Source organism: Xenopus laevis, chromosome 1S (genome assembly GCF_017654675.1).
Source record: "Xenopus laevis strain J_2021 chromosome 1S, Xenopus_laevis_v10.1, whole genome shotgun sequence".
In the NCBI taxonomy this organism is placed as follows: Eukaryota; Metazoa; Chordata; class Amphibia; order Anura; family Pipidae; genus Xenopus; species Xenopus laevis.
In genome coordinates this window covers 138,982,144-139,009,460 of record NC_054372.1, presented here as the reverse complement: position 1 = coordinate 139,009,460, position 27,317 = coordinate 138,982,144, and the positions used below count along the sequence as shown (strand labels likewise).

Genomic DNA, 27,317 nt, shown 5'->3' with positions numbered 1-27,317 from the left:
TACATTTTATTTTTGTTTTGTTTTTTGCTCTGTATCTAGCGGCATTACTATTGGGGAAGCAGGCCCAATATCAGTATTATTATTCTTCCTCTCCTCGCTCAACCTCTGTTCTCCTAGTCTCTTTTCTTTACATACTATAATCTTTTATTCCATCTATTGAGACTCTTTGTTCTCATAGAAATATGGCTATGACAAATGTTTAACGGCATGAGGGCCCACTAACACCTAAGCCCACCGGGAGTTTTCCCGGGATCCCGGTGGGCCAGTCCAACACTGGGTATGCCACTGTCCATATCTGTGAATAACAGTTGTTTTTCAAAGATAAAACCCACCATACTATATAGAAATCCTGACACATCTATCTTTATAAATTATGTTATTGTGGGGGATAATTAGCCTTGTCATTTTGTACTATTGCATTTGGTTATTTCGTTTATTTTGCATTTTGGTTATTTTGTTTATATCATATGCAGCCATGTCCAATAAGTTTACAAGATATAATGAGCAACACCAGGCCATAAAACATGAAAAGTGAAATCCTGGTGTTGCTGGCCTTTCTTTTCTGTCCCTTTGAATAATAAACCCATTGACATTTTTACATTGAAAATTATCGGTTATAACAAAATAAGACAAAGATGGTATTAATTGTCTCACAGAAATACTCATCACTATTTAACAGTCTATTTAATATGAGATGAGATTATTACAAGTGGAAATTACTGTAGGATTATTAAATGTAGAGGGATAAAAGAAGCACTGCTCTGGCCTAATTACTGACAGGGAAGAGATGGAATAAAACATATTGACTTATGCACCACGTCAAAAGGGGCTCTAAGTAAAGTTAAATAATTATTTTCTTTTTTATGGGGGGCTGCTGGTGTCCCTTTAATTACACATTTACTCAATGGGCTTACTGAATCCAATTATCTATGTTCCTTGTGTAAAAACATATTAGTAAAAATTACATTTCATCTTTTTGTTTAATGGAAATAACGTAGACATAAAATGATATTAATAAGCCAATAGTATAAAACAATGAGAATTTGTTCCATTTTATTATGGCGATACAAAATTCATTAAATGGTATTTCTGTGTCTCTGTAGATCGTTGGGGAATTTGCAGCAGTCTCTTGTATGCTTTGAAAAGAAACTTGTGGTTGCTCATGAACTGGGGGAAACGTCAAACAAAGCCCAGGCGTATGGAGAGCTGGGAAACTTGCACAGTCAGCTAGGAAATTATGAGCAAGCAATATCCTGTCTAGAACGTCAAATAAATATTGCCAGAGAAATGAAGGACCAGATACTTGAAAGTGATGCAGCCTGTGGTTTGGGTGGAGTGTATCAGCAGATGGGGGAATCTGATACAGCATTACAGTATCATCAACTGGACCTGCAGATAGCAGAAGAAACAAATAACCCCTCATGTCAAGCTCGAGCATATGGAAATCTTGGACTAACTTATGAATCCTTGGGTAACTTTGAGCGAGCTGTTGTTTATCAAGAGCAGCACCTTAGTATTGCTGCAGAAATGAATGATTTAGCTGCAAAGACTATAGCCTACAGTAGTTTAGGAAGGACTCATCATGCCTTGCAGAACTACTCACAGGCCGTTATGTACCTACAAGAAGGTGAGTTATGCTGGATTTTAGGTGGTATGTTTTCTTCTAGGTTTCTTTTTTTTTAATGTGTGCTTTTGGCTACAATAAGGGGCATATTATAAACACCCCAAAAAATTTGGATTTAAACGAATCTCATATGTATAAACTGCAGTGTTTCAAATAATTCTAAGTTTCCCCTTTGATGTAAAAACCTTATGTTCCAGTGGGCCTATTTTAAAATGTGCATTCCCCAAAGGTAGGTCACATTTTAGCCACACATTTCCACCTCAGTGGACCTGGAGAAAACAATTAAAATGGGAACAAATTATTAAACATGCTTGGAACTCAGCACAGTAAAATTATATAAGAAACCTTAGTGTCAGTTTTGCTAAAAGTAAAGTTTTCCCATAAAAGCTAATGACAGGAGAGGGTCTCACCTGTAAGAATAACACCTTTGTCAGTAGACTCTTTTTCCAAAAAAATTTAAGAAATTAGTCTCTTCTATTGCATAGAGCACAATCACGCTCTATGAACTAGTCCCCCTGGACCCACTTCTGTGCAAGAATGGTAAGAGTTGGGGAGAAAGGGGGGGGCATCACAGGAGCCGCAGCTCAGGCGGCAAGGGGCACAGAATTAGCCCTGATCATAGGAGTTGTACTTCTGGTCATAGATGTCACATTTTAACTTACATCTTATTACATGAATAATTGTCTCACAGAAAAGGCTACAATCCAGCATTTCATGGTAAAAATGCTGAATTTTATGAAGGTTAAAGTGACAAAACTATAGCGCACTCCTTATACCTATGTAATAAAATAATGGTATTAATTGTAATTAAAACAATAACAGGATCATTATTTTAATAGAAGGAAATGATATGATCATATCCCTTTAGCACAGCGAGGGCGACAAAAAGCACATACATTTTGTGGAAGAATCAACCCTCAGGACTTGTAAGTGATTACTTAGAACTGATTTTTCCTATGAAAGACACACTGCTGGATTGTAGACATGTGTGTGTTAAAGGAACAGTAACACCAAAAAATTAAAGTGTTTGGAAGAAATGAAAATATAATGTACCGTTGCACTGCACTGGTAAAACTGGTGTGTTTGCTTCAGAACCTCTACTATAGTTCATATAAACAAGCTGCTGTGTAGCCATGGGGGCAGCCATACAAAGCTGAAAAAGGAGAAAAGGCACAGGATACACAGCAGATAACTGATAGTATACAATGGGATTCTTCAGAACTTATCTGTTATCTACTGTGTATCCTGTGCTTGAATGGCTGTCCCCATGGCTACACAGCAGATTTTGTATATAAATTATAGTAGAGTTTCTGAAGCAAACACACCAATTATTTTCTTTAATTTCAAACACTTTAATTTTTTGATGTTACTATTCCTTTAACCCCATTAGCATATAACCATAGCACACACAAAATAACATTTTAGAACCTGTCGTCCAGCAATGCCTTGGGACACAAGTTTAAGTTAACCAATCAACAAAATAGCCTATATATAAAATAAGGTATCTTGTTATGAAGACCTCTTCACTGCTGGCACTAAAAGAACAATCTACATCTGTCATTGTCACCTGAAAATGCTGTCATTTTTCATTGCTGCAGCTTTCCAGAAATGTTGACACTATGCAGTGACTATGGCTGATCACACTTGTTAAGAGTAATAGAAGATTGTGCAGCAAATTTAACAAGCGACCTAGGGACCGGGCAGTCACTGGTGGTGCCGGCTGTTACCGGCTACAGTTTGCGTTGTCTGGCATTTCTCATACTATATACTGTAGAAACAATTTTTAGAAATGTTTGCTGTTTTTATTAATACTACCACTATTAAGGATAGATATCATAATGTGTGACTAAATAAGAAAAGAGTGCAGACATACTTCTGTACTGGTATTCTCTAGAATAAGTGAGAGCAGACCCCTTTTCAGCTGTGTGAACTGTAAAATATTTGTTATGTGTCTGCTGGGAAACTCTTATTTCAACATTACCTAACATTATTCTTGTTTGTGTTGTATAAAGGCTTGAGGTTAGCAGAACAGCTGGCCCGTAGAGAAGATGAAGCCAAAATAAGACATCGTCTTGGACTTTCGCTTTGGGCTAGTGGAAACCTGGAAGAAGCTCAACACCAAGTTAGTGCTGGTATCATTTATCAAGCCCATGTGGTTAAATACATGGTGTTCCTATATCCATTATACACCTATATTGACAGTACTTGGAATACAATATTGCTTGATGATGGTTCCCAAAATTCAGGATGAGTTATTTATTTCTCAGCTCATCAAGGTGCTCTTTGTTATTGTGCTTTTCAGCATCATGTCATAACTAGGGAACTCATCAAAGCTATTGTAGGGATTCCAAATGATTTCCAAATGATCTGTCAAATGCAATTGCTCATCACTTGGGCCCCAAGTAGTTGCATGGACTCATTTCCATATTGTTATAATTTACATCAATTTGCAGGGTTTGAACGTATCATAACACTGGCTCCAGGATTAGGACAGGGACATCAGTAAAAATTGGGCTGGGGGAGCATAGGGTGCTTGATTGGGGTGTTCACATCTTTGTTACTTGTTTTAGAGCAACAATTCCCAGAGACCTCTATCAGGTTTTGGTTGTTGATAGAAGTTGAAGTGTTACTTCAGCAGCAGCTAAAGCGATATTGCTTGACCAGACCACAAATAATTGTTGTTAGTACTAAACATTGGCTGCAGTTCCAGATCCCTTTGCAAAAATATGCCCATCTATAAGATAGTGAGGTCCCTGAATTTGTGTTTAATTTAGGTAAAAGTCCACATGCTGTTTAGAGTAAGTGTCAAAATGTCCATTCATTACTGATTCTTTGGTCACAAAAACTAACACATGCAACCTGGGTCACCAGTTTTTTTAATTAAAATTTTTCTGGAGACAAGGATTATTACATTTTCATACTTAAATCTGTTTTCTGGAGAGCTTAGGAAATGCCCAATCTATGATGCAGAATATCAAGTCACTGATGAATCCAAGATGATACTTGGGCCAAAAGTACTGCATATCAAAGCTTGCTAATATTGCTAAAAAGTTGAGGGTTTAGTCTTTAGTCATAAGGCCCATGACTTCTCTCAGTCAATTTATGTATAAAGAGGCTTGGGTGGCCAAATGACTGGCTGAAGTTTTGGGAAATCTGTATCTTTGGGCCATGGCTGCTGCTCCATTATCATTATAATATGCCACAGATACTATACTGCTGATGCAAAAATGCTGCATAATAGATACTGGCACCACCTGCCTCCATCATTAAACCTGTAAGTGCTGGCAAACATACAATCTATTGCATTGTCTAAAAAGTACCATTTTGCCAGTGTAGATCTCCAGGTTACCCTTTGTTCTGTGCTGTGTATTGTGTGTAATGGCAAGACGCTGCACACATAAATTGAAGAGGCAACAACACTCAGAGGGTTAAAGCCCCTTACTTGGATGTGTTTTACATTTGTCTTGCTTGGAGATTGTTATTAAAGTTTGTTTCCCAAATAACTGCAGCAGAAAATCTTAATTCCTCATTCCAAATAAAACACTCAGTTTATTTATTTTCTTGGCTGTATGTTTATTGTTCCTGTATAACATATCTGCGGTGCCATTTAAGGTCACAAATTCAGTTTATGCTGTGAGTAAATCCATGAAAGCTTCCCAGCAGAGGGGAAAATGCTCTTTCATTTTTTGTTTTTCAAAACAACCCAAACAGTAAAAAAAATCCTGTTTAATTTTCTCTGGGTGTGTCTCAGCCCTGTGTATGTATTCTGTACCAGCAGTTTGAATATCATAAAATAATTCAATTCAGTTGCAGACTAAAATCAGGAAAATATATATTTGGGCTATAATATTTTAAATTAAACATTGCTATTGATATATCTATAAAATATATTAGTCCCTGGATTCTGGTTTGTTAAATCAGATCTATTGGTTATGAAGATTGTGCTGTTGTTGACTAAGGCAAGCACTATAAGAATAAAAAATACTAATATGCATTAGTGGAGTGCTGTGTGTCACTGTAATCTGCATATTCATATTTTATTGTTATTGCCTGTATTCCCCTTTGAATTATATACCGAGACATCAATAAATGACTAATTAAAAGTGATACTTTAAAAATAAAAACTCACCTTATTATGCTAATAATGCATATGTTAATGTACAGTACATGTGAGTATTAATATCAGTCATATACAAATGTAGAGCACCATGTCACCTGCTGGCCTCTTCCACTGCTTGGATATTGTTATTATAGATAGACTAACTATATATATTCATATTTGATTGCCCTTTAATTGTTGTTATTCATTATTATAATTGTTAATGCATAGTTAAGTTTTAATTCACTACGAGGAGCTGGTTTCCCGTTTCATCAGTACCAGCTAATCAATATATATGAAATAAAAAACATACAGTTTACTGTAAATAAATATGCCGCAGCATCTGCTTTAGCGTGGCTCATATTTTTCTCGTTTCATCGCAGCCGCATGAAATGACCGAAATAGCTATAATCCCTCTAGGACGCTTGAATTACAAGAGAGAGGTTGTCAGATGTTTAATGTGAGTGTTTTCTCCGGTTTCAGCTTTACAGAGCTTCAGCGTTATTTGAAACAATAAGACATGAAGCCCAGCTCAGCACTGATTATAAGCTTTCTCTGTTCGATCTGCAAACATCATCATATCAGGCTCTGCAGCGTGTTCTAATCAGTCTCGGTAAGAGTTCTTAGGTCTTCTCTCTGTGACAGTGTAGGGTGACAGCTACAGTAGGTGCTCCTATTCTGCAATAGCATGCAAGATTTGTTTGTAGTTTCTATAGGCACAACAGTAGAACTTCTCCTTGAATACAGAAAAATGAAAATGGAATTATCTTTTCATTTATCATATTATATGATAGTCTAAATCAGTGTTGCCCCCACAAGGCTTGAATATGTAACGACATTATATGTGGGCAACATACTGCCATTCACATACAGAAGAGTGTATAGAGAGCCTTAGTCTACCCAAAAAATTTACTTTTCCATTTCGTCCCTTTAAAGGGGACCTGTCACCCACATATAAAAAGCTCTATAATAAAAGTCCTTTGCAAATTAAACATGAGGACCAAATATTTTTTTTTAATTAAAACATACAACATAGCCATTATAAATATGTTTGATAATCAGAGTTGCCAATCACATATTGCTTGCCCCTAGCCTCTATGCCTATGGAATTGAGACAGGACAGTAATTACTGTGCATGATCATGGACATTGGTCCCCCTTTCTGTTGCACACACAAGATATGGAGGTGATACAATACGTATCTATAATAACAGCATCCACAAAATAGCTCCTGACTTCTTGTTGTGATTGTGAATTCAAAGACTGAAGCAAACATCATTTATATAATTTGTAAAGAGTAAGAAAAGTTTATTTTGCCTAAACTAACATGATAGAATAGGATTTGGAATTATGTCTTAGGGTGACAGGTCCCCTTTAAGGACTATTGCAGAAGAAAAGGTTTGGTTAGTGGGAAACATAAATTAAAATGCTGCATGACCCATAGTTTCTGAGAGGATTTTCAGATCAACCTTCCTTCTGCTGCATGGACCTATAAAGGGGTTTCTATCCCATTAACACTTGAGTGTGTGGGTGTGATCAGTGTAGAGCACACTCCAGAGGCAATTCTGCATTTAACATTAATACTGAAACACAAGGGGGAGGAGGAGTTTACATGGCTGGATCAATGACACAACTGAGAAGCAGATATATAGTCCCGGGTAACTGTCACCAGTTCATACACTCAAGAATTCAGTACAGAGGTCCTTTTTACACTCTATATGGCTTTGCTATAAATACATTATGATATATGTGTATTTTTTTGTATTCATCTTGGTTTCTTTATATGTCTGTATGTTTAGGGCATCATGATGAAGCTTTAGCAGTAGCAGAAAGAGGAAGAACCAGGGCATTTGCAGATCTTCTAGTAGAAAGGCAGACCGGCCAGCAAGATTCTGATCCTTATTCACCTGTGACAATTGATCAGATTTTGGAAACAATTAATAGTCAGAGGGGTCTGGTGCTGTACTTTTCATTAGCTGCGGGTTATCTGTACAGCTGGCTCCTTGCTCCTGGTTCTGGTAAGTTGTACTTATCGCTCTGTTGCTTTATTTTAAGAAAATAAAATTACTTCCTTTGGATCCAAGGCTTTGGGATATACTTGACATTTGAACCCCATATCCTGAATGATCCCCTCCCACTAGTACAGGCATCACTTTATTCACGGTGGTGGTCTCTGTGCTCTGAAGTGTAGTGCAAAGACCTGTGGCTGTTGATTTAGAGTGGGCAAGGACTCGCTTTAGCAGAAAGCCTTGGTGTTTGGATCTGTCCAAAAAAGAAAAATAAACTGGATTTGGTGCCTATTTAAGCTTGGTATAACATAAACATCAAATGCTTATATGTTGTAGCTTACATTTCTTGTTCCCTCCCACACATTTTGCAGGAATCTTGAAGTTCCATGAACATTATTTAGGAGATATCTCAGTGGAGAACACCAGTGAGTTCAATGAACCAGGAAGCATGAGTTTTCAAGGCTGTAATAACTCTGTTTTAGAGCAGTACATTGCTAATGTGCGAGAAACTTTAGGAGTGGACTCATACTACACCAGGTAAGGCTTTCATATTTGACACACTGCAGAGCACAATACAGGACGATGTGCCGTTACCCTAAAGTTATCTATAGTATGTGTCTCCTTTTATCTTGGATTCCTCTGATTTTAGTCAAATTCTTGCCATATACCAGGGATACCAAACAGGGAGCTCATTTGCTGCTGTGTGCTAACAGAGCGGTTTAACATTTTCAGTATCAGTATTTCCTTTACCTCATTTTTAACATACAGCTGACCTGAAATGTCAGTATGTTCTCATGTGTTTGGAGTATACTGACTAAACTAAAAACATATGCACACAAAGACAGCTTTTTAAAGTTTTATTAAAAATCCTTAAACACAAGTTCATCCCATCTTAACATTTTTTCAAAATAGTTTCCAGATTAGGTAGTGCTGCTTTATTTATACTCTGGCTAGCTGCGGAATCCTGATGCAATATGGTAATTGCATAAGCCATGGGTTATTTTAATAAATGGAATAACATGCCTACAGCTGTAAGTTCTAAGGATTTTGGGAATCACTGGATAGGCAGACATCATTTTTTAGAATGCACATGAATTTCCAAATCGGTGGCAAAGGTCAAAGAGCAAAAAACTGCATCAAAGTGACATGATTTAAGTTTACAAGGACCATTGTTTTTTTGTCTGCTACTGTCAAGCACAGAATTTTAATGGGTCTGGTATTGGGCAGACAGATTTGCATTTTATTCTGAATAGAACACTGCTAGGCGCATCCTGGTCTGACATTTCTATTCTATATGTACTGTATATTGTGAGTTGGTCCCTAAGCTCAGTAAGTGACAGCAGCACAGAGCATGTGCAGTGAATCAGCAGAAAAGAAGATGGGGAGCTACTGGGGCATATTTGGAGGCACAGATGGGAACTGTAGCTGTGTCTTCCATTATGCTACTGGGCCATATTCAAAAGAAAGCTGTACCCTGTTCTTTTATAAGTGCCAAATGAATGAGAAGTGAAGAGCTACCATGTTTGTTCTGATGATGAGAAAGTGAGCATTGAAAGGTATGCTCCTAAAGTGTTCTGGGTTCAGGCTTTGGGTTCAGTAACAGGACCACACTTTTGTGAGACCTATGTGTTGCATGTTGGGTTAGCCCAGATATTTGCAGAAAGCTTCCCTCAAAATAATGGCCCCTATCTGTATGCATTTTACACAGCAACTTACATAGGTTCATTGCTGTTCAAAAACATTGCAACACAAATGTATTGGCTTGCATAGACAAGGCCATGAATCAATAGTATATTTGAATATGTATTGATTGCACCTTGTAGTTTATAGTGCCATACATACATACACTGTTAATTGTACTTCTGCTGGTATTCCTATTAGCAGTGGCAATAGAATAAAGACAGAGGACGGGCAAGATAAGGACAAGATACACACAAGTGAATCAAAGGAATTAAATATCACTGGCATTCAGTAGAATCACTGATCATATATGGGGTAATGATTCCTCCTTGTTTAGTAATCCATAGCCGCTAATCAGCAGGTAGCATTTATTGTTCAACTGTTTGAAATCTGATATTTCATTGGTTGATTATGGTTACAAGACTTGCAAAAAAAAGGGCGAAAGCTGCACCTTTTATTGCATTACCATGTACATGTAAATCACATTTATAAGTTCTAATGCTGTGAGCTCATGTTGATTCAAGCCCATCAGACACATCTAAGCACTGGGTTCTGAATGTATTTCTCAGGGTAAAGTATAAAGAATATACTTTACAGAAGGGTCAATGGATTTGGTATGAAGGTCAGGTGCCGCTTGTAGTAAGCAAGATTTTCTCTTTTTTTTTAAGGGAGAATTTTATTTAAACAAAGTACAGATACACACATCTGTTCAATGGCTTTGCTTGAATAGTGGTGATCACTAGTGGAGGTTGGAATTCTTTCCTTGTCAGATCTCTGGGCTATATTTATTCTTAAACATGTCTGGTGCTCATCTGATAGCAGTCATGTATAGTTGAATAACCTTCATAGTTTTCCTGAGGAAAACTGAGACCTGGATTCTAGGTTGGTTCATTGCCCTCAACCAAAGGGTCCCATCAATTTAGAGAATCTGAGTAGTTTTATGAAGAATACTAAAATATGTAATGAAAATATGGTACAACACACAAAAATTAACAAGCAAAAAAGCCTTGTCTTGTACTGTATAACACAAAGCCTACCACTACATATGCGGTGAAAAAAATTATAATTCTGTTTTCAACATGATAATTTACTAGTCACTTTTCACCAGCGCCGGATTTCTTTGCCGGCCGCCCCTAGGCCGTGCGGTCCGACCAGCTAGCTGCGCGTTCCTAGCGCCCGCCTACAGCTGGTGTAATTGAATGGGGACGCACACGTCCCCATAATACGGCTGGGCGGCATGCCGCCCCTATTTTTTGCCGCCCTAGGCCTTGCCGCAAATCCGGGCCTGCTTTTCACCACAAGCCTAGCCTTTTCTCTGCTACTTATTGGGACCAACTAACATTTCTGGTAGAGATTATCAGTGGCACCCTCCACTTGCAATGGGCAACCCCAACCCCATACCAGGGCTTCTGTCTTCATATACTCCAGGTGCTTCCATTTGAATTGAGGTGAGTGGGACTGACTGCAACAACCATGAATTAGACTAATGTATGTTTGGCTAAAGTAAATCACTATATTCAATTGCATTTAATAATCTACAGGATTATTATGAGAGATCAGTTTTGCATGTGAATAGCTTTGTAGTTACCTAGCATCAAATATATTTTAGAATGACATGTGACACAACAGTTTCAGTTGTCTGGGCTGGAATTACCCCCAAACTCTGACTTTTTTGGCAAAAATCTGAAAAATTCAGGCTTTTCAGTAAAAAGCCTGAAAAAATCCTATGATTCGTGAAAAACTTGAAAAAAAATTGTACGGGTTTGGGTTTTCGTGTGATTTTGTCCAGTTTGTCCCCGATCCGATTAAATTGTGCTTTTTTAATAATAAATAAGCTCACATTGTGGATTCTAGTTTGGTTGAACTTTTGTATTAAAAAAAATCCGAAAAAATTGGATTTTGATAAATAACCCCCATTATGTTGTTTAGTGCTTATCCATTAAACCTCTGTTGCTTTGGTAATTGCCCTGAGTATGCACCATCTATTTAAATGCTTTGCCTACACCATGCTTGTTCCCTTCTTCTTATTTTTGTTTACTAACACATCTGCATTATGTTGTATCGCCTCAATTTTAAAGGCAACAGGTTGTCTTTTCTCCAGCTTGACAGATATTATAACCATAATCAGAAGATGTGTTTTGGAGTAGCACCACTTTATAGCTACTCCTTTGAATAATCACCTCAGGATGCTTTGTGTTGGAGCAAAATTTGCTGGTTCAACAGGGATGGAGTCTCAGCTTACATTTGATAGCTCTCTGCGAGGCTTCTTTTTGGCATTTAATATCTCCCGAATATTAGATGACCTGCTCAAACTAAGAGCATTGATAAAAAGTACCAGGGAATGCCTTTTAAAGCATCTCCAGAAACAGAATATATTGTGTGCACAGGCAGCATCCATTGAAAGTCAGTGGAAACTGCATAATTTGCTGTTTCTGCTTTGACAGCTGGTACATCTTCCCTTCTGAACTGTTCCTCACGGGGATTTTTATCAAAGAAAGAGATATCCTTATGGATGTGAAGGCAATATCTTAGAAAAAAAAAACAAGCACTCATATTTAATGGCACTAGTCATGTTCCTTTACTATTATCGTATGACATTTCAGCTGGATTTTTACCTGCAAGGTTGCTGTAGATACGTTGTATTTAGTTGATTTTAAAAAAGTATTACGTTTAAATGAAAAAGGCTTATTGCCTCTTTATTGAAAAAGCATATGTCCAGTACATATGTGGGGCTTAAAGGCATGTCAAGGGTAACCTTAATTTGAATCTTCACGCTGTCAATTCCAGACATTTATTTTTATATAGTAGAAGGCGATTTCTTATAAGCATTGAACAAAGAGACTGGATTTTTTTCTCTGAAGACAGATAGGCAGTGTGAGCATTTATGAGCATGCTGAGTGTAAGGAGAAAATATGCTCTGAAGATATATAACAAAATCAAAATACCTGGTGGCAGAAAGCTTTTTTATTTACTCTTTTACCTCTTGGGTGTCTGAATTATTTACATCAGAAAAAGTCAGAAAAATATTAGGTAGTTTTTTTTTACTACTGTCACGTATAATTCCCAGAATCCTCAACCAGCATTTGTGCTCAGTGATAATAAAAGTGCTTTCAACTCAATAAAGGCCTTTGTCTAAGAGCTCGAAAGAGCACAATAGAGCATATCTGGTGGCAAAACTACCTGGGGCCAGCACTCCCTTGAAACCTTGAACACATTTAAATCCAGCCTGAAATTCATGTCTGGGGGGGGGGGGGTTTCTTGCTACATGTCCTTCACCCGAGATAACCATTGATAGCTCCATCATTGCTACTGGGACATTAACACAATATTTAAAGGGGTAGTTCACTATTAGATTAATATTTATTATGGTATAGACCAGTGATCCCAAATGAGGGGCATATGAGCAACATGTTGGTCACCCACCCCTTAACATGCTGCTCCCAGTGACCCCAAAGCAGGTGCTTATATTTGAATTTCTGCTTTGGAGTCAAGTTTTGGTTGTATAAAAACCAGTTGTACTGCTAAATAGAGTCTCCTGTAGTCTGCCAGTCCACATAGGGGCTATTTAATTTGCACCAGCCAGGAACATTTTTCATGCTTGCATTTCTCCCCAATGTTGCACACTGGAAAAAAAAGGTTGAGGACTGTGAAACAATTTTTTATTGACCTTCATTTTTTTTTTGTGTTTATTATTTTGATTTTTGCTCAGCAGCTCTCCACTTTGAAATTTCAGCAGCCATCTGGTTCCTAGGATCCAGCCAGGCAGTATGTTGAATGACGCACTGGAAGATAAATATGAGAGGGCTTTTACATTAGGATAAGCAATTAAAAGGTAACAATAATATTATAGCCCCACAAAGCAATTGTTTTTTAACAGTCAGGGTCTGTGTCCTCCATTTTAAAAACTGGAAGAAAAAGGCAAATAATTAAAAAAAAACTACAATAAATGCCAGTTGAAATGTGCCAGGAATAAGAAATGCAGTAACAAAAGAACTAAAAGTTAACATAAACCATTTTAAAAACAGAAATATTTTGCAAGCTGCTATTGCAATATTCATTTTGAGTAGGGCTGTCCATATGTATTTAAGAAAATCGTTCCACCACCAGAATACAAGAAGTGTATTGGCATTAACAGCTGGTGGCTGCTGAGGCTCCAAGGAAGGCACAAAGCAGGGGCAAAAAAATATATTTGTTCCTCCTTAAGAGACAATGGGGTATATTTATCAAAGAGTGAAGTTAGAAATCGCCACAGTCCTCTAGAGTGAAATTCCGACACTCTCCATTCATTTCTATAGGATTTTGAAAGGCATTTTTATCAAAGGATGAACTTTCACTTTCACCAATTGATAAATACTCTTTAAAAATGTCACAAATGAATGGAGAGTGGCTGAATTTCACTCTAGTGAACTGTGATGATCTCTAACTTCACTCTATGATAAATATACCCCAACGTTCATAGATTTTGAGCTAGTGGTTGATCACAGAGTATGGGTGGTGGGGATTCCCATTATTAAGGTGCTAATTATGGTTGCTATACCTGTAATGTAATATTATATATTTATACAGAATTATCCTGTGAGTTCCCCTTAACAAAAAAACTTTAGAGGTGCAGATTGCATGTTCTTAAGGATTTGGTGCATTGCGTGCAATCTGGCAATATTTAGCTGTTGTTTGTAACTTAAAAATACCAGCACTGGTGCTTTCAACCTAAAAGAACTGTGCGTATTTCTACTATGTCCTATGAATTGGAGGTGCTATATTAATTTTGCTTTTTAATCTGCACATTTAAAGGTATGTGTGTACTTTGAGGAGGTCATTCATTCAAGACTCCCTTTTGCAACTGCAGACACTGCTGACTTGAACCTTGAATCACATGCTAGCAATACCTTTAGAAGAGAAATTACTCCATTCACATCCACTTGAGAAAATACAAATATTGGATATATTTTCTATGTAGATGAATGTCCTGCTGGAGATATAAGATCCTGCAATTTAACAGATAATTAACTCCCTTTAGAGCAAAGTGTTGTTATAAAGATCAATTGCCATCAGATGATGCCAAGTCAAGACAAATATGCAGAGTTGTTGCTTTAGACATTTTCCTTTTCTGTTGCCAGATTCTGAACACACAACTATTTATTCTGCTTGTATGTTTTCCATTCAGCCTTGTGTGCAGCTTTCATAGCATTTTCCTCTGTCTTCTTTCTGACTTGTTAAGAGAACTCACTATTCAGCAATTATTTTAGCACTCTCACCTGCCATCACAAAATGAAATAGTCCTGATTTAAAATTGCTCTGGGAGTTTGGCTCCGTCTCCATGAAAGAAACAGTCAGAGTCTGGATTGCCTTTGAACCTGGGTCTTCTACCATAGTAATGAGAGAGTGCCAAAAACATTTGTCTGCTCCTTTCATGCCAGGAATATAAGCACTGCTCTGGCTGCCTGTTCCTCTGTTACCATGATCACCCCTCCCCATTTTAGCTTTGCTTAAAATATGTGTAGGAATATCTTTCAAATTGTGAGATTGTGAAGGAAATCTTGTAATAAAATTCCTGCACTACTGCAAGAAAAGTGTAAAATTAGATCATTGTGCCTAACTGGTATTGTGTCTTTTCACATGGGGGTGACATCAAGCTGGAATCTCGAATTTGCTGTGTGCTTTCATGCCTAGTTATTCAACACTTTTAGTGATGTCAGTGCTGTATTACTGTGTGCTGCTGCCCTGGGCACAAATAATTGTGTTCCCTCACAGATATTATATCCTGAACCAGTAGAGCCAGGACAGTGTTGCCCCCTCCTCCGCAGGTCCTGCTAGTAGAAGAAAAAATATATAAACATAACTTATTAATTTATAGGCACCCATGTACCATTTCTTCAACACCAGCCCAGAGGCGTTTACACGTTTAGTAAAAGATCATATTTATTTTTGCAAAAATGCACCAATAGTTTCCAGTCTACACTGCCACGTTGCCTGGTTCGCCACTTGCCCATGTTGATGGGAATTACAGCTTTGAAGAAGGAACTGAAATGTTTTGAAAACTAACTGTTATTATCATCTTAGTTAGCAAATAAAGGTATCACTTTTACACCACTTTTGTTATGCTTCATCAAATGTTTTACACTATAACTTTCTCAACTGGCTAACACAGTACAGAACACATTACCTGGAATTTCAAGAGAGGATCACACTCTCAGCCTGAGAACTACAGACCTGTTAGTTTGGCACGGGTGGTAGAAAAGAATATATTGCTAATCAAAATACTGTGAGTTTGTGGCAGCATGGGTTTATGTGTAATTGATTGCATTGCCTTCTATAAGGAGCTGTGCAGAAACCTGGACACTGAAATGGCAGTGGATGTGATCTATTTAGACGTTGTTAGTATTTAATATGGTAACACACACATACGGTCCTTTTAAATTTAAGAATTTTGGCCTGCATTTATACTTGGATAGAAAAGTATTTGAAAAAGGAAAGGATTGATTTCATGTGGTAATGGAGCATTTTCGAATTTTTTTGTTTGTTTGTAAATGACCTTGAGGTGGGTGTTTTAAGTACTGTCTCTGTATTTGCTGATGATACTAATTTATACAAAACTATAAGTTCCATACAGAATGCTGCTTCTTTGCATAGAGTTTTGACTAAATTGAATAGCTGGGTAGCAAAATAGGCAAGTTAGGTTCAGTGTAAATACAAGGTTATGCATTTCATTGCAAATAACATTAATGCTAGATACTGTATGCAATAAATGGTAGTGAGTTGGATGTCTCCTTCTCTGAGAATAATGAGGAGATTTTTGTGGATTACAAGACGTATAATTTGAGGCAATGCCACACAGTGCCTTCTAAAGAAAAAAATGTACTGTCTTACATAAAAAGGGGATTGACTAGAGGGAATATAATTGTGTCTGTTTATAGATCCCTGGTAACTTTTTGAATAGATATATGTGAGTGTATAGATAGGCCTATATATGTATATGGATATTTGTACACTCAGGGTTATTTAAAAGTATTGAACTTGAATGGGCTATTGTCTTTTTTCAAGCCAAATTAACTATGTAACTATGTAACTATGTAACTATGTATTAACTCTGCTTTACTCTCTGTACTTTATATAATCCATTAATGTACAGTGCTGTAACATTTTATAATTTACCGTCTCTCAACCTGATCTCAGGTGTAACTATTAATATTTTTCTTTCTTGCTTACTAATTTATGTTGTGCAGACAGTGCACCAATTCAGTAAGTCTTCCCTGGTCAGCCTTTGGTTTATTTATGTCCTTCTAGGGACTAGGGAACTCCATACATTAGTCAGGGTGAGGTTGTACCACTAATCTATATGGCAGTATCACTAGCAATCTCTTCCTGCTGTGAATCCATCTTTCTGTTCTGCTTAGAATCATGTTGTTATTACCCTTGTTCTACTATGCTGATCCTAATATATTATATTATTCTTATAAAAAGAGGAAGATTGCATTGGGCTAATGCTTGATGTATTTATTTATTTATTTTTTGTAACTTTTGAGTTCAATAAATTAATTTATTCCTTTAGAGAGTGCAGTCTTCTTCTTTTTATATGTTTATTACGTTATGGTAACTCTGTTGGGGAGTTCCTTTAGGTTTGCGCCTCACTTTAATATGAATGGGCGTGCTCCCTTTGAACCTTTTGTGCTTTTGTTTCATATATATTATTCTGTCACTAAACCTGTAGTCTAATCTGTGTGTAATATTTTGCTATATGATGTAATGCAGAATGCAAAGAAAGGTACACATCATATGCTTTTTAGCGTTCAATACATCCTTTTTTCCCAAGCATGCCATAGGTACTGTGCCCACCACTGCTGAGCAGCAGAAGACACAAAGAAGCACAAAGGTTTGATAGTGAATGTATAAAGGAGACAAAAAAGTGCAAAGTGTAAAAAAAAGGTGCAAATATGCATTATGGGTGCAGGTCTTTGCTCTCAACAATGGAGATCCAAGGCCTTTTCTTTCCTCATGAATACAGTGCTGTCTGTGTTCAGCAGTGCTGTATTCTTGAACAGTAATGTAACTAAGCAGAGTCGGACTCATGTGCAGGTTTGCAGCTGGGTTCCCCCCTCTAGACGCAGTTTTCTGTGCACCTTCGCATCTGCGCAAGCCCCTTCTGCACCCCCGGTAGTTACTCCTCTGTTCTTGAAGGTTGTGGGTAGACATATATATGTACTGCCTCCTAACTTCCATGGTGAGTACAAAATGCCTTGTTCCCATCAGTACAAACTAGATTTATGATGTGCCACAAGGCAGAATGCTATGCACTTATGCAAAGGTGTAAGTACTTGTTGAATGAGCACCGATTGGCACCATTTTTCACCCCCGGTGCTCTTACACTTGAGCCCAGGGCATTACTACATGACCGCTATTATGTTAAGTTAAGCCATAAATATAACACCCAAGTACAGTGTTTCATTGGGACTGAGTGTGGTGCACTGGATTTGCAAACACTGGCACAAGGGTGAATTGTGCTCCTGAATAGCAGTACTACATTAAACGCATTTTAATCCCATTAACAAGCCTAACACTCAAACTTAGTATGTCGCATGTAAAACAAACAAGGTTCAAATACCATGGTTTCGGCTTGCCCCTTAAGTATTACCTGTTTGTACAAACAATTATGGCGTCCTTGGTTAATCAAAGAAATAACAGTTGTTTAAACGACAGTGAAAAATTTTAGCTTTCTACTTATCTGCATAGGAGGACATGATAAATGTGAAGCAATAGTAACACGGTATTGTAACATGCTACAGGGCACCTTCTGTGTTCCGTTAGTGGAGAAATTCATTTGTTTTGCCAAATAGTAAATCAGTTCCATTTTTTCAGAACTTGTTTTGCACTATTCACAAGGCTAAAACATGTTACTAGAAGATTTGGTCTAAACCCAATGTCATGCTACAGTCTTGGTGTATGAGAGCCCATCTAGTGCAAAACAATTCTGCTTCCAAAGAGACTTGGCCCTGCAGCAGGACTTCAATGTTTCACATGTACATATACTGTATATTAATGGATAATAAATATCTATTTATAAAAAAAAACTAATTGTTGTGATGTAAATGCCAGTAATTTATTTTGTTGTTGCATTGTTTGACATGTGATTTTTTTTAGCAGTACACATTAAAACTCGAGCAACATTTTGTGACCGCAACTGTCCTGATTTGGTCAAGGCACACTTGTAACCTTAGGCAGGGGTATAACTACAGAGGAAGCAGACCCTGTGGCTGCAGGGGGGGGGGCTAGGAAGTATAGGGGCCCCATTAGGCACTAATTCAAATACAATTTCAATAAATATTGATAAAACAGTTCAAACTCGAGACATTTTCGGGCCTGAAAAATAATTTGCTGTGGGGCCCCCTAATATCTGGTTACACCACTGACCATAGGGTTCAGTTTGACAGACCATCAAGCATTTCTGAGTAGGAGCTGTCTATCACAACTGTGCCATATTTCTCTTGAGTTGATTGGTCAGGGTTTCCTGTAAATAAATGTGTGAAACAGGATGTACGGTATGTAAATAATTAACTTAGCTAGCCCTGTCCTAAGTGAAAACTGTTCAAATTCATCATATTTGGCTCGAATCGTTGGTATTTTTAGTGGAATTGAATAGATTAGAATAAAAATAAAAATATGCAAAGATATGCAAAAAATAACAAATCAAATCCTGTGGCTGACTGCAAATCAAATCCTGTGTTTGGTGCATCCCTAAAATATGCAGATATTTCAAAAGGCACAGATACATTCTGATGGGTCACACCATATGCAATGGCTCTGTAGGGCGGCTCCAGGATTTTGTTGTCACTGCAAAATGTTTCCAGGTTCTAGTGAGCTCGCCAGTTGTGACATCACTGTGCATGCTCACACACATTTTTAAAGCCGCTAATGTTCACGCCACGTGCTCAAGCTCCTCTGATGTCACTAAATACTTCATTAAATTTGGCTACAGAAACTAGAAAACATGGGGGAGTGAAATACAGTATAATGACTGGAGACAAGGGGAGGGAGTTCAAAACTGGGTAACTCCAGCGGAAATCAGGAGAGTTGACAGATACAGTATGTTGTAGTATTATGAGCAATGTTTGTCCTGGTACAGTAACCCATAATTACATGATGTTTCCTTATTATTTAATCAGCAGCTGACCAGAACTAAACTGTATCTGTCTTACTACATATACCCATGTATATGCAGGTAGCCAGCTCCTCAAGAGACAACACACACGTTACCCCTTTCATTACCTTGTCAGAAGCCACACTCTGGGCAGTAATTTTGCTAACTATGCTGGCTATACCTGCTCTAGACCTTGACTCATCCACTGCTGACTAATAATAACTCGGCCACGACCTCCTGTCAAGACCCAGAGCTTGGGTGGTGTTGCTCCTTTTATACTTTTCTGCCTACACCTGAATAAGAAGTACATCACACTAAATAATTAACAGAACCCTTACTATCCTCTTGTGGTCACACATTACATCCTACAGTAACTTTTAAACACATATACATATATAACATTTACCCATACTTGTATATATGACACATTTCATATTCTTACCCCTCCCCCCCTTGCAAATAGACCAGAACTTTATGTAGCTACTGAAGGAAATCCTGCACTGATTTCCACTTTTTGGTGCTACATGAGTCATTTGTCTATACACTATAAATTGGAGTGTCTCCACCCCGGGTCAGGACCAAATCTATCAGATAGAAACAACACAAATGATGGGACAGGTATTCACAGCCTCCCTACAACAGGGATTACCAGCTGGTTGGATATTGATTCTGTTCGGGAATTTGCCAGAAAATGTGCAATTTTAGAGTGTGCTATAATTAGCAAATATTTCCATTTATTTAACTGGAGTTGGAGGCTTCATCTTATTATTTTGCCAGGGCAGTCTAATGTCTTACCCGGGAGCTAAGCCCATGATACAGTGAAAGTGAGTCTGAAAGAAAGAAAGAAAGTCTGAAAAACACAAAATAAGGATCGAAATGTCGGTGGCAGCTCCGTCAATCACTCCCCTTATTTTATAGTCATAATACAAGTGAAGCAAAAGAAAAATATCCAGCTGCACCATTTATTCTTCCACTTAATCAGCATCATTTGCATGTACTTAAACACAAAAATACATTCAGTCTTTGTACACACACATAAAAAAAGAGGATGATTACAATAATTGTAGTTCTGCTTTATAAAATTCTGTTTAACTGCTATATGGATGGTAGTTAAGTGTCTGGCTAAAAAAAACATTAATAATGATTTAAAAAAAATTAATATTGGAAGAAATATATATTTATTAGCAGCTACCTCTTGGATTGAAGGCCACATTAAAGTTCTAATAAAAAGCTGAAGCCTAACATACTGTATGCCGGTTGCGACAAGCACTTAATAAACTATTCTTTCTTATCTTGTGGCAGAGATAAATTATATTTTAATGATGTGTCATTTAGATTCAGTTACTCTTAATGCTCAGCTGTGGCTTGCGATGCTCGACTGACCCCTTTCTTTGTTTTGCAGAGACTGTAAATTAAATAAACATTGCCATTCTTTTTCGATTTCTGTCGCAGCAACTGACCTGTAATCTAATTGTTTGTGGGCCTGCTTTTATCTGTACCGTTTACCAGCCCAACTGTTCTCCCCCGCCATTTGGTTTTTTGTTTATGCTTTAAACTTTAATGCTGTGCCAGCGCCAGGCACTCAGGATACAGCTGCAAAGGGGATAATAAAAAATACAAGATGATAAAAAATGCATTTTCTCTTATTTCCAAGAACAAAGCAACCAACTCAACTAAAGTGGAATCTTCTAGAAGGAACAGGTCGCGAGATAATTAAGGCTCTGACAATTGAGAATTTCATGATGGCTGATTTATTCATTAGGAGGCGGGTGCGATGTTCATACAGGTGATCAGACGGAAACACATTCTGCAGTGCTCAGTGTGATTCAACTGACCTTTTGATATACATTTTCCGTCATAGTATATTGTGAATTCAGTCTTGAAACGTAAAGTTCACTGTTTGCTCATGGGAAATGCTACAAACAGCAGCACATTTATTGAGCTTGAGCAGTCCTGTGCCACCAGATCTTCACCTGACTTGACAGTTAAATGCATCACATCCATACAGCCGGCTTTAGGCAGCAGGGATTGCGGGAATGAGGATGAAAGATGTCATCTGTGCTATAATGGGTTAGGCCAGGTGCCGGGTCATAATGCATGGTCAGACACTTTAGATAAAATGGGAAATTTGTCTCGCTTCTTTGACTGGCAGTATAAAAAAGGCCAAACTAAAATCAATATTATTTGGTCTTTATGTGTGCCGTGTGTTCTGGCATTCAACTAACACCTTGACTGGCGAATGTGAAGACCCAGGGGTCACACTGTCACATACAGGTGACTGCCAGTGTAGGTATTATCTTTAAAAATATATGCGGTGTTCTGAGTACTATTGTACAGTAAGTTTTATGCTAAATGGAGGACTTTCAAAAAAGTAATAAAAGCTTCATGTGTATCATTTAGTCTGAGCAGAGCCCTATAACTACCTCCTGCTGTATTTTAGTATATTACTTTAATACCCTTGCATATAGAAATTGATGTGACCTAGCATCTTATAAATAAAATGCCTGCCAAATGGATAAGGTGTTTGTCCCAGGGAAGACCTGTAAAACATTCCTGCAAATTTAGAGTTCACCTTGTGGATTTCAATAGACGTACTCTTATGTTTCTGTATTACACGTTGCTATGCTGTCTATTTTTGTCCATAGACTGTGAGCTAGCTTTTAAGCGGCAATATTTTATTCTTTTCTTCCTCCTACCCTACAAACATGAACTAGGACTACCCTAAAACCAGTCCAGTCTACCAGTCTATAAACGTCTGTCCCAACCAACCAGGGCTTCCTTTAACCAGACATCACAGTAGAGCATTAGCAAGTAAATGGTTAACAAAAGCATTTAATGCAACAAAGACAAATGAACTTAAGATGCTGCTGGACAGTGCTTTCTAGTAGAAAGATGTTAAAGCATCATTAGTAATAGGCCACATTCAGATAAGGCACATGACAAGTAGAATACCTTGGGGGTGGGTGTCTTGGGACCAAATATATGATATTTTTATTAGTGACCTTGTAGATAATCTGGAGCAGATGGTTAGCAGTTTTGCACATGACAGAAAGATTTATAGACAATGCCTAGAGGTAGCCATGCAGAAAGCATTTTACATCTTATGTAACTGCTCTAACAGCAATTAATACAATTACTTGTAATGATATAATTTTTTTTAGCACAAAAGATTATAAATAGTTGCAGACGGCTCCTTTAATTTCATGTTACTTAACACATTTGACTTATTATTATTATGCTAGAGCAGTGATCCCCAATAAGTGGCTTGTGTACAGCATGTTACTCACTTACTCCTTGGATGCTTCTTGCTTCCATTGGCCTCAAAGCGTTCACTGCCAAACACAGCCTGCCAGTCCACATAGAGGGTATAAAATGTCCAATCACCGCACTTATTTTGCACCACTCAGAAGCAGTTTTCATGATTGTGTTGCTCCCCAACTCTCTTTACATCTGAATGTGGCTCACGGCTTAAATGGGTTGGGGACCCCTGTTCTAGAGCTTTAGGCATAGTTCTATGATTTTTTTTTTTGTTTTTTTAATTTGGTTATTGGGACATCGGCAGATTGTTTTATAAATGGGTTGGCTAATGTATGTAACAAAAGATCTGGCATTGATCCCCCCCCATTTCCAGTTGGCAGCATACACGTATTAAATGGCAAACCTCCATATATTTCAGTTTCAGAATTGAAAATCAGGATATTTCACTCAGTCACACACCCCAACCCACCTTAATCTACAACGCATCAGTTATTTTCATCAGGGTTTCCCAATTGGGAATGTCCCACTTAAATATGGGCAGTTGGGATGCATGCACCGGTGGCTGATCTCCCTAACATTTTCAAAGCAGGGCCCTCAAATCCTATTATTATTTTATAATCCTTATTTGTTAGATTATTCTAAGACCCTTGATAGTTATAATTGATTGTGAAAATCGTAACATAGAGTATGTGAGTAGGTATAGCTGGTGCTATATGATATGAAGATGATGTTTATAGTCTGAAGCTTCCGACCGATTTTGTGAATAGACAATGCTGTGTGTCTTTCTCATGCCTCCTTGGAAAATTGGTTGCAACATAACTCTGCATGGAACAGAATCATAAAGGAAATTTAAATGTGATTTTCAAAAAATGGCTATTACTTAGCCATCTTACAAGAGCTACCTATGGTTTTATGGCCCCTTTATGTTTGGCTAGGCCTGACTTTATGGGTTCATCCACTTGCTTTGAATGTTTCTGTCGTATTTCTGGATTATGGCTGAAACTGAATTTCAAAACCGCAGAAGCACAGAAAATGCTTTTTTTTTTTTTTAAACATAATTTAGCGTATGTCATGCAATTCAAAGTACTCCAGGGACCAATGTGACACATGTAGGGTTAAGACATAAGTAATAAGACACATTTTTAAGTTACACTTCATTTCTATAAAGAATATTCACTAAAGGATCTACAGGGAAGAGTCCTTACATTAACAAGATAATCATGGTATTTTCAGAAATGTATTCAGAGATGCTTCCCGAGTATAATATAGTAAAGAGTGAAGCATTCTTCTCCCTAATCCATATGTTTATGCCTTGAAAATTCTATCAAGGAAGCAGTGGACCATTTTTGTCATTGTGGTACCTATACTAGGTAACATGGATATGAATGAATTAAATTTAATTCATTTTAATCTGTTTGAACCCTTATGCTAACAATTTTTTATAAGTTTAATTTATCCACAGTAATGCAACTAACTGTGGACAGCAATTTGGGTGTCACACCACTGGGTGCCTGTTAAATGTTTTATAAAAAAAAATATATAAAATATAACATTGTTTACTTAGGGGCCCATTTAATTAGTTCGAGTGAAGGAATAGAGGAAAAAAAGTTCGAATTTCGAATGGTCGAATATGGCTACTTCAACCATCGAATGGGCTACTTCGACCTTCGACTACGACCTTCGACTTCGAATCGAACGATTCGAACTAAAAATCGTTCGACTATTCGACCATTCGATAGTCGAAGTACTGTCTCTTTAAAAAATTCTTCAACCCCCTAGTTCGCCACCTAAAACCTACCGAGGCCAATGTTAGCCTATGGGGAAGGTCCCCATAGGCTTCCTAACAATTTCTTGATCTAAGGAATATCCTTCAATCGTTCCATCGAATAATTATTCCTTCGATCGTAGGAATAGCGCAAAATCCTTCGACTTCGATATTCGAAGTCGAAGGATTTTACTTTGACGGTCGAATATCAAGGGTTAATTAACCCTCGATATTTGACCCTAGGTAAATGTGCCCCTTACTGTAGTGTTGTGAATTCCAACACAAATATATATATAACTGTTTTAAATTTGAATAAAAAGCAATTTCTAAATAGATGGTAGATCCCACCCAACACCACCCTCCCCCTTCCAAGTATATTTTATCTGGAAACAGTTTTTGCTGTTTCAGTCGTTTTTTATGCTAATATTCAGGACATGTATTAATAATTACCGCTAACATTTTCTGCACTAGGTAATTACTAAAACATTCTTTTTACATGTGTCAGCAGTTGCTGGACAGGTTGAAGCTACCACTGAGCCAGATTTAATTAGACCTTCTGATGATAACATTAACTGTAACTGATATTTTCATTTTGGTCTGAAAAGTCCATTTTCTCTTCCATCGGTTTATTTCATTTGGAAATGTTAAATCAGGGGTTTCAAAGGTTCATTCTTTACATTTATATTTAGAATCAACCATTTCAGTTAGATGACCATTGCTGTTATTTCCATCTGTTTTAACTTGTCCACTTCTCACAATCAAACCTATCTACCTTTCTGTACTTATCTTCTGTTCATCACAGCAACCTGATATTTGTTTAATAGCACCTTGCCTTATCCTTCTTGTTGTCTTCCCTGCTTATTGCTTTCTTATTTTCTACATAATTTTTCCATTGCCTGCCCGGACTTCTTTCTAATAACTTTATTTTGATGTTTGTTTTTATTTCAGACTGTCTTCATATTATTTGTGTTCCTCACTCTGCATTGCAAGCATCAGAACTATGTTAATCTACACCCAAAAGCTTCTTCTCTAGTTGCAAAACTCTACTGAATTTCATAGAATTTTCTCAGGGGCTCCAAATCAATTTCCTTTAACAGTTGCTTTTACATTTGGCAATTGTTATCAATCTCTACATTCTGCATCTCCATTATGATTTCCCTTTTTTCTGGTTCTATAACTGCACAATCCCATATTTTTGTTCTCTGTTTTCCCAATACCACTTTGTAACCCTTACAATTATTGATATTTAGTAAGGTAATTAAGGGCATATAAATAAATCCTATAAAAGATAAAAAAAAATTTAAGAGGGGTAAGGTTATGTGTATCTGTAATCTTCTTAAGGTATAATTCCCTTCCAAGAGAAGACACCAAGCTCTCTCTCTCTGATTCAAGAAACACCTATGGCAGATTTCTTTATGTGTGTTCTTTTGTCTACCCTTGAATAATTTAACTGAAACCTTCACCATATTTGACATTTTGTTCTTTTTTATACAGTTAATTAATTGTTACATGTATTTTTAGCACAATTTACAAATATGTTGCTTTCTCAGGTGTATGCTATTTACAGTCTGATATATGATTTTCCTGATGCCCTTCCAAGTCCTGACTTTGTTGCCAGGCTTCTTTTCTAAGCATGTCATTAAAGGAAATTAAAGTCATGAACAGCAGAGCAGTATAAAATTTAATGCAGCTTGTTTTCTTTTTAGGACTTGTGCTAGCAGCGAGACTGAAAGTGAGGCTGGAGATTTCATGGACCAACAATATGATGACCTTAACAATAAAATCAACTCTGCTACAGACCCAACTGGATTTTTAAGAATGGTTAGCAGAAACAACACATTTAACAGGTATCATTTATTACTTTTTGTCTAACGCTGGATTGTGTTGCACTAGTTATATTTTGATAAAGAACACTACCCTTTCCTAGATGTTTTTTGCTTTAGAGTGTAACCCTACAACTTATATTTAATTGAAGTGCTTTTATCTAGGTTATAGAACTCAGAGGTGACTTCTAATAGTTCTTAAATAGTTAGCATAAAATGTTTATAAATTATAAAAAGTAGATTGTTTATAATCTAAGTGTTAATTTATCACGTTTACAAAAATAAGCTCATGCCCATTACCCAACAAGTCTATGAACAAATTTTATCTTGCTCCATCTCACCAAACCCTCTACAACTGCCCCTTGCAGCCTTGCACACATGCTGAGCCTAGCCCTGCTGGAAGAAGATCATGGGAGCATTATCTGGAGAGAGTGAATTGGGTTTCATAGGTTTTTTGAGTTAGATAATATGGGGTTTATTAATTGTGTTTCATTATGGTATTGTGTTTTTAGGGACAGAGCTACTGGATCCAGTTGGAGCTGGATCCAGAGAGTATTCTGAACAGGTAGAGAGAGACAGAGAGGAACATGAAGATTTGGGTAAAGGGTAAGAAAGATTTCAACAAATTGTTAGACAGATTTCAGTTTATTAGGATCTGTTCACTTGCTTTGAGCAGTAGCATTTCTGTTAAATTGGAGCCAGGTCTGGACTGGGAACCAAAATAGGCCCTGGCATTCCAAGTACACAAGGCCCAAGCAGCCCCCCACAAGCCCACTAAATAGTGACTGTCTAGTGCATCTTACAGCAGCCCCTCTACAGATTGTCAGCCCATCAGAGTCCAGGACTGTTTTGGAGCTCATTAGAAGGGAGAATTAAAGGAGAAGGAAAGCTACGGAGGCATTTTATTGCCAATAGATTAGCTGCAATA

General features: G+C 37.4%; 1 protein-coding gene across 2 annotated transcripts in view; it reads left to right on the top strand.

The window, feature by feature from the left end:
• LOC108707095 (tetratricopeptide repeat protein 28) overlaps positions 1–27,317 on the top strand; it is a 354,710-nt gene that overhangs the window by 263,495 nt on the left and 63,898 nt on the right. For both annotated transcript variants that reach the window (XM_018244049.2, XM_018244051.2), the window contains 6 exons: positions 1,104–1,627; positions 3,637–3,746; positions 6,207–6,336; positions 7,522–7,740; positions 8,103–8,268; positions 26,273–26,413. In XM_018244049.2, the coding sequence (XP_018099538.1) occupies positions 1,104–1,627; positions 3,637–3,746; positions 6,207–6,336; positions 7,522–7,740; positions 8,103–8,268; positions 26,273–26,413 (1,290 nt within the window). The remainder of the gene's footprint in view (positions 1–1,103; positions 1,628–3,636; positions 3,747–6,206; positions 6,337–7,521; positions 7,741–8,102; positions 8,269–26,272; positions 26,414–27,317) is intronic.